Source organism: Sinocyclocheilus anshuiensis, unplaced genomic scaffold (assembly GCF_001515605.1).
Source record: "Sinocyclocheilus anshuiensis isolate Anshui unplaced genomic scaffold, SAMN03320099.WGS_v1.1 scaffold660, whole genome shotgun sequence".
Taxonomy (NCBI): domain Eukaryota; kingdom Metazoa; phylum Chordata; class Actinopteri; order Cypriniformes; family Cyprinidae; genus Sinocyclocheilus; species Sinocyclocheilus anshuiensis.
The window spans coordinates 411421-420592 of NW_015557099.1; the positions used below are offsets into that span (position 1 = coordinate 411421).

At 36.1% G+C, this 9172-nt stretch overlaps 1 protein-coding gene across 1 annotated transcript in view; it reads right to left on the minus strand.

The window, feature by feature from the left end:
* mapkapk3 (MAPK activated protein kinase 3) overlaps window positions 1-9110 on the minus strand; it is a 21494-nt gene extending 12384 nt beyond the window's left edge. Inside the window, exons 1-2 of the mRNA XM_016472437.1 lie at window positions 8991-9110; window positions 8359-8655 (exon numbers count right to left, since the gene is read on the minus strand). Of these exons, the coding sequence (XP_016327923.1) occupies window positions 8359-8655; window positions 8991-9005 (312 nt within the window). The 5' untranslated portion in view covers window positions 9006-9110. The remainder of the gene's footprint in view (window positions 1-8358; window positions 8656-8990) is intronic.
* Between the last annotated feature and the right edge of the window lie 62 nt (window positions 9111-9172).

The following is a 9172-nucleotide window of genomic DNA, read 5'->3' on the forward strand; positions in this document are numbered from 1 at the left end:
TATTTTTTATTCCATAGTAAGGGCAATTCATACAATACATTTAAACTGAGCTACTTTAATACCATCTCCGAACTTTCTACCACGACTCTGCTGCTCTTTGGCTGGTTCTTCCCTGTATACGTTCATTGACAGATGTCTCGTCCAGTCAGCGGTGAGTAATCCCAGACCAATGGCGCTGTCTCAAACTATACCTACCTTTTCCGGTTTGTCTGATTTGTCGTTGTGTTTTCTGACTTGTAAATTTGTTTTCGGATTTGTCGTTGTGTTTTCTGACACAGATGTCTCGTCCAGTCAGCGGTGAGTAATCCCAGACCAATGGCGCTGTCTCAAACTATACCTACCTTTTCCGGTTTGTCTGATTTGTCGTTGTGTTTTCTGACTTGTTCATTTGTTTTCTGAATTGTTGTTGTGCTTTCGGAATTGTTATTTTGTTTTTTAGACTTGCATTTGCGTTTGTAATTTGTTATTTTGTTTTCAGAATTGTGATCTGCTTTGCACTTCTCGGCCACCGTACGATTGTGTGTGAATACAATTTAAATAATTTGAGACTCAATTTCCACTGTTAAACAAACTTTTATTTCAAATCATTTACCATCTTTCTGCGTACCCCCTCTCTTCTACTTAGACTGCAACTTTTCCATTAAAGGACAATATTTGCCCCTAAATTGAATTTCCAGTGCATTTTTTTTTAATCTTTATAAATACAATATTAATAATGTTTGAAATAAAAAAAATGTTCAATAGAATAATATGCAATGATGATAAAAAAAAGTGAAAAGTGAAAAGTGATTATTTTAAATACAAAAACCGCCAGTAGGTGGCAGTAAGTCACTGTATTAAAGTCCCCATGAAATCTAAATTAAAGTTTTTTGGGTGTTAGTATCAATATGTTAGTCTTAAGGTTATCTATAAGGCAGTGTGCTCCAAAACAGTGACAAAATTCGCATTTATAAGATATAAGCATTCAAAGCTTGCAGTTCGTCACTTCCGCCAAAACGGCTCAATGTCAATGATTTTTTTGACGTCACATCGTACTTTATCTTCTCATCAAATCTTCTGACCAATCAAATGCTCTCTAGAATCTGAAGCGCACAAACGGGATTTTGAAAGTGTGTGTGTGTGGGGGGGGGGATATGTCCCCCTTGTCCCCAGTGGAAATTACGCCCCTGACTTTGACTACAAATAAACAGAAACAGACTTGACTGAATGTGCCCTCTTTCTTTTGTGAAATAACGGTTCATACAGGAAAGCATTTTTGCAACTTGTAATCATGTGATGTAAATCCTGTATGATAGAGGATGCGATCATAGGCTGTAGCCTAACCTGTGAGTATAAATCCTGTATAGGCTAGAGGTGTTTCCAACAAATAGTCTACCCTATAATTTAAAACCTTGATTGTGCACATATGTGTGTGTGTGTGTGTGTGTGTGGATGTGGGGGGGGGCCCCGAAAAGACATTGTGCCCTGGGGCCTCTGAATTCATAATCCAGGCCTGTTCATACCGCTTTATTTCTGTGTGACTAATTTTCAATCCTGATAAATTAACTCATTATATGATCAATGTATCACTTATTATCGCAAAACATCGAGGCTTTTGGATTTAAATCTTTAAAAAAGCATGCAAACAAACGGCCGCTTTTATCATGTTCGTTTTGTGATTGCGCTAGTTCCAGTGACTTATTTCTTATTAGTTTTCTGATAACTTCTCTTTGTTGGTTGAAATGATGGAGTCGCGTGACGTTGTTCCTGAGAGGCATGTTTTAGTGTTTCAGCGGAGCTTCTGGGCCGACAGCGGAAACGCATCGTGATTTTGGGCTCGGTGCTACAAGTCCGAGTCTATATTAGCCCCGCCCAGCCCTTTTAAAGCACTGGCTCGCACTGGCCTGACAGTGGAAAAGCGGCTATTAAGATCAATAAAGAAGTCCATTCCCTGTTGTTCTCCCACATCAAAATCCCATGTCAATTTTTTTAGAACTAGTTTGGACTATTTCAATGGAGAAATCAATATTATTGAAAAAAGACTTGGAAAGCAGTTGGAAATGCCAGTTTGAAGTTTAAAAAATGGCTTTATGATAGGTTTTCTTACACATTTCTTACAAACATGCAGCTTTTCACTTCACAAGATGTTAACTGACGGACTGGAGTCATGTGGATTACTTGTGGATTATTGTGATGTTTTTATCAGATGTTTGGACTCTCATTCTGACGGCACCCATTCACTGCAGAGGATCCATTGGTGAGCAAGTGATGTAATACTACATTTCTCCAAATCTGTTCTGAAGAAACATGTAGAAACTCATCTACATCTTGGGTGGCCTGAGGGTGAGTAGATTTTCATTTTTGGGAGAACTATTCCTTTAAAGTATTGGGGGAACCCAAAAATGAAAATGATGTCATCATTTACTCACTCACACATTGTTCCAAATCTGTATGACTTTATGTCTTTCTTCTATTGAACATGAAAAAAAGATATTCTGAAGAATATTCAAAAAGTTTGTCCATTAAATGAAAGTTGGTCATTGACTTTCACTGTATGGACAAAAAAATAATTAATTTAAAATTAGTTTAAACTATGAATTAATTAAAATTTTTGTGTTTATTACTCTCATTGATGTAATTATAAAACTATTTTTGACTTGGATAAAAGCAGTTAAGGCAGATGTCACCACATAAAACAATTACTAGCAAAAAAAAAAAAAAAAAACCTGCTATATCCATCTACACACTAAAAAGTTAAACTCTAAACACTAAAAAGTTTAGCAACTGTTTACATGCAAGCAAACAGTAATGGGCTTCTGGTTTTAATTTCTATCAATTAAAGCCCAAAAGCTGTTTGAACCACTTGCAGAGGCGTGAACTGCATGCAAATTGATTTGGCCCCCACCCACGTTGTCTCTGCAGCTGATAACCAAAAGTTCACAATGTGTGTGTGGTCGTGAAAAAGAGACGTGTTGCTTTAGCTTTCCGAATAACAGCAGCCGAAAGACAGTTTGAGTCATTTAACAGAGATGCCCGTGGGCTGGAGTTTCAAGGACAGTGTTGTAAATGACTGACTGGAGTAACCTTTATAGTTCAGTCCTGATTCAGAGATACAGGAACCACCTACAAAAAAACTGCTGTAGAATCACAGGGAAACAGACGTCAGGAAACTCCTTTTACAACAATAACAGAACAGAAGCTGTGGTTGAAAGAAAACCACGAAAGTATCAGATAACGCACACACAGAATAAATCACACGTGCATTGGTTTTGCTGCACAAGCTTTATGGGTAATCTTGTAAAAGGATTAATTTCTAAGGAGCGACAGCATCTACTATTATGAATGTGAGTGCCGTCTGGTGCTAACAAACACATTCACTTACAAAGAAGAACACTTATTAGCAGTGTTTTCTAAGAAAAATAAATACTATTATTATTGTTCACATACTTATTAAGGCTAAGTAAACTAGAAACTAGAAAGATTGTTTAATGATTTTGAAGTCTCTAATGATCACCAAGGCTCCAGAAAATGCAGTAATTTAAAAAAGATATATTATTACAATTTAAAATAACTCTACTAAAATAAATCTACTTTAATAAATGTATTCCTGTGATGCAAAGCTGAATTTTCAGCATCATTACTCCAGACTTCAGTGTCACATGATCCTTCAGAAATCATTCTAATATGCTGATTTGCTGCTCAAGAAACATTTATTATTATTATGTTGAAAACAGTTGTGCTGCTTAACATTTTTGTGGAAACTGATATATGTATATATATATATTATGCAATTAATTTCTTTCATATAAAAAGAAAACCCTAGCATTGTGGCAGAAGATTTTGCACAGACAAGCACCACTCGTTTTCTTTAAAAAATGTCAAAATATACAGTAGTTTACATTATGAGAGAAAGCAGATGTGACCATGTGCTGACAAATGAGTCACATCTACTTTTGAGCCAGCTTTTTCAGTTCCACAACAAGCTACAATGGTCTCAAGTAAGGCCAGTAATAATATGTACACTATTGCAAAATTGTATGTACCATGAAAGCAATCAGTTTGCTAAATTCACAGAAACATAAACAGACAATATATGCAACAGGCAGTTCATCAGCACGTCTGCAGGGATTGATTGCAGAATGCATGATGGCTATATTGACCGTTTAAGCTTTATGACTGCATTTAATTTCCTGAGTCTACAGCCACAGAATTTAACAGTCTCAGTTAACGGCAAGACGAGTCTATAGGCTTCCGACTGGATTCTATTTAGTAAATAACAAGTTATATTCTTTTATGTGAGTCATTAATTTGAATGAGATGGATGGGTGTTGTTTACAGATACCATCTAATGACACATGTATATATTTATTAGCTTATTTATACTTTGAAATGACTTTTGTTTGTGTAGCCTAAAGTAGTCAGATCGATGCATTCAATATTTTTAGTAAAATAAAATCAGTTCATTTAGATGTTAAGGGCCTTTTGTTGTTACAGTTAGTGTGCATAATTTATAATAGTAGTGAGTAAAACCAGAAGGTTTCTGTGACCACAGTTTCCTTAAGAAACCTTACAAAGCCGAGTGGGGAATTACATTTTCTAGAAACCACTATATTTCAGTTTCAGCCCAGAAACGTTTATAAACGTGTGGGGGTTTTGCACTCTGGTCTGTTTGGTCATTTGAAGTGGCTCAACTTGATTTACTGGAGGTCAGCGTAATCATAAACATCTCACGTTTGGTTCTTGGTCAAACAAGAGACACGCATGAGTGTTTATATTAGTTTCTGTGTTTGTCCAAGTCACGTTTTATGATAACACGTGAAACATGACACTGATCTAAAATAAGACTCTTGTAAAAGACACCACAGCGTTACTCAGCAGTCTGCTTTATAAAAACTATTCTTATCTCATGTAATCTTATACTCTTCTTTATTGGGTCTGTTGTAAAAGAATAACTGAATACTAATGGGACAGAGTTCGAGTTTAATTCATAGCCCAGATTTTGCAAACTGCTACAGCATAAAACTGACCCTCCTAAAAAAATTAACTTCTACAGACAACTTGACAGCTCCTGCAGATTCGTCATACAGCTTTGTCACACTCTGCCTTCTCTGTTTCTCCCTTAGGGGGAAATACATTTCATCCCCCTTGCATAGGAAACATCAAGCGGCTTCCAGATGAACCTTGCGGCACACTCAGAAATATGCCAGGATTGAAAAAGGATCAAAGCTGAACAATGGCTGGATCCTGAACGTAGAATCAGTGCGGAAAGATGAACTCAAACACTGAACAGTGAGAGTGGCAGTGCCAGGGTTGTAATATGAACCAGTCGAGCATACGGTAGCTGACAGCACAATGAGAACAGTGAAAGGCCATTGAACAGGGCTTTCACATCTTTTCTTTGACATTTTCCCACCATGTTGCTTTATTAAATTATAATAAATACTGTTAAACATGAAACAAGGTTCTGATTTTGTCTTATTCACAGCCTTATTTTTTGTTACAAAAAACATAATTGTCCTAAAAATGATATAATTATTATTATAATTATTTAATATATTTAAAAAATGATTTATGTAATATTTATATATACAGAAGTATGTTACAAAAACATAAGTTGGTTGGTTGCCATAGAAAATCTGCATTTTAATTACATATGTATTAAAAAAGATATAATTTATATTTTGTTCATGTTCGAAAATTAAACAATCCGTCAATTATTCCTTACTTAACTGTATATATTATGTAGAGAATTCTGTCCTACAAAACATAATTGTCATAAAAATTCAGCATTGTAATTCTAATTATATATGTGACCTTGGACCACAAAACCAGTCATAAGTAGCACAGGTATATTTGTCGCAATAGGCAAAAATACACTGCATGGGTCAAAATTATCGATTTTTCTTTTAAGCTAAAAATCATTAGGATATTAAGTAAAGATCATCGTTCCATGAAGATATTTTGTAAATTTCCTACCGTAAATATATCAAAACTTAATATTTGATTAGTAATATGCATTGCTAAGAACTTCATTTGGACAACTTCAAAGAAGATTTTCTCAATATTTAGATTTTTTTGCACCCTCAGATTGCAGATTTTCAAATAGTTGTATCTCAGCCAAATAATGTCCTATCCTAACAAATCAATGGAAAGCTTTCAGATGATGTATAAATCTTAGTTTCAAAAAAATGACCCTTATGACAGGTTTTGTGGTCAAGGGTCACATGTGCAATGCGTAATTCAAAATATAGCTAAAACACCTTCAAAAAAATCAATACGAATATTTCCTTTATATTAATGTTGTAGACCAACACACTATACAAACTAAACTCAATCAAGGGATCAAGAACCACCACTGCACTGGACTATATATGCAGGGTATAGACTTTGTAAGATAGAGACCCAATGGCAGGGTAATAAATATATCTCAGGGGTTCAATCAGGCAGTAAGATATCTTTTCCTTGTTGGCAGCCATTCAAGGGTTCAAGTCCAATATGGGAAATCAAGAGTGAATTAAATGAATTAGATTTAAGGGATGGATTCTATCCAGCTAAACAGAGTGGATTAAACAGCACCTATTCGTTACACTTAGCCATCAACATGCTACCTAATTAAAAGGCAGCCAAGATGGACAGCTCTGCCCTATTCCTGTTTACCCTGTGATTAAAAAGCAGAGAGGATATTGAGCAATAAATAACTCCTAAATGACTCAGGACAATTGGATTTTCACTGTGGTCCAGCACACTGAGATTCATTTAGGATAGCACAATAAGCATCAAAAGAGCCTCATTTACATTTCCCCATGCCATTTTCATAATAATAGAATCAGAATCAGAATCAGAATGAGCTTTATTGCCAGGTATCGCAATAGGCAATGCCTCTATCACTCTGAAGAGATATTTGGGATGGTACTGTGTGTCAATTGAGTGTAAGTGAGTCTGTTGTCACATTGGCTCTGTGTGATATTCAAATCCTGACCTTAACTATTACAAGAGACACTGAATGTGTATCTCAGGCCAGCTGCTGTTTAAACCTAGTTAGATATCTTCCACTAAGTTGTAAAACAGAGAGAACAGGTGCAATCCAGACTTGCCAAATCAGATGGCCTGACAAAACTACAAGTGGACAGGGAAGTTTATAAATACTTATTTCTTCACAATACAAAAACATGAGCAGACGAATCATTACCTGACATTTTGGTACAGTTTGCCTATCTAAGTTCTTTCTACACTTACAAGTCTATATTTAAAAAATTGGGACCAGTAAGTCCAATTAGACTATAGGCAAATTTCCTCAGAAATATTTAAATAAGCATTCATTTATAAAATTGTAATATAGTTGTTTCGACCCAGCGGTTGGTTCAAAACAACCCAACGGCTGGGTCAAAACAACCCAATAGCTGGGTTTGTCCCTTTTTAACCCAGCGCTGGGTTATATCTAACCCAGCATTTTTTAGAGTGTATATTTGTCATCTAACAACATTTTTATTTGCAGCATTATTAAAAACCAGTGAAATTTCTTGATTTGAATTCACAATTTTAAAATTCCCTGATATTTCTGCATTTTCCATGACTCCCACACTCCCGGTTTTCTAGATTTTGAAAAATATGGTGAAAATGGAAAAAAAAAGTGAAAAATATGGTGAAAAGTTCCATCATTTTAATAGGCTATTTTAATAGTTAATGTCCATGATATTTGTTAACTACACATTGTGCTTAATGTTTTGAGGTGTAAGGACTGATTCTTAAATAAAACCACTATATTGCATTAGGTTAACAGCGTTAATTTGCCGAAAAATATGTATTGCACGAGTTGAGTCACCTCTCCCATCAGAGGCTTCATGCCCATTCAAAGTGCCCCCTCAGATTTCTGAGCCAAGTGGATTTTGAATGCAGCTTCTACAGGATATTAATTTCACAGTGTAAACAGCTTCAGTGATTTAAATGGGAGTTTTTGAGAGTGCCTGAACTCTGGCTAGACTGAATGAAAATGTTCTTTGATAATGTAAATGTTCTTTGCTCTCTGTAAAATGAAAGTGTTAAAATGAGTAACTTACAATATTGTTATTAAATTCACATTAAATACAAAGTCAGTCGTATTAAAAATATTTTATGGCATGACAGCCTTATCTGGGACTTAAGTATAAAGACGGGTTTTATGTGTAGTTGATAGTATTACAGTATTAGTCTACTTCTATAAAGGTGCAAAATGCATTTACTTACACATATTTGAGAATCGAGATATTTCCTGATATAGTTACCACGTTTGGAAATATTTCGAATAAAAAGAAGAAAAAAATATATATATATATATATATATCAGGCATGACGCACCTGTCTCCCATTATATCCCCATTACAACATGTGTGTGTAATTTACCTTCAGCGCGCACTTTTGTCCGGTTTTCTTGTTATAGCACTCCACCACTTTGCCGTTAACACCCAGACCCAACACTTGACTTGAGACTTTGTAGTCCTCGGTCACGGCATGACGCTTGATTTCCAGCTTGGGATAGACGGTTAGGGGGAACCGAGTGGAGTCGGTGTCTGTGGACTGGCTCTCTGCGTGAGACGCGGCGCTCTCGGTCGCTTCTGTCTTCTCGCTTTGCGTTTCAGGTTTTGGCTCGGGCTCGGACGCGTCCGCGTTGTCCGTTTGAGACTTTCCATTCTGGAGCATCTTTCAATGCAGGCGAAATTAAGCTATTAGACACTCAACGTGGCTGAAGAGTGTCCTTTAAAATCCACAGATAAACTATCCGCGCGCTGTCACTGAGTGACGCTGCTCCGAAAATACACTGCTGATGAATTCCTGTGATGACTGACGGTTACAGAATTACAGCACATTTACCAGCATTAGGCCACTTATATTCAGATACATATAAATAAAATGCCAATTTCAACATCACCAGGAAGATTATCATAAATAAAGTTGAACAAAAAAATTAAATCCCCTTATTTGTAGGCTAAGGTTTTGTCCATAAGTTATAAAAATGAATTCGAAAACAGTGTTACCAAGTAATAAGTCATATTCACGTTGAGTAGAAAAGGTCCCAGCTGAAAGTGTCAGAAATGAAAAAGAAAGTGTGATTTGTCATGCGGAGTTCCCGTCATTGACTGTATTGCCGCTGTGTGTGTGTGTATGTGTGTGTGTGTTCACATGGGGTCAGTAGTGTCTGTTGCAGAAGCGCGAGCTG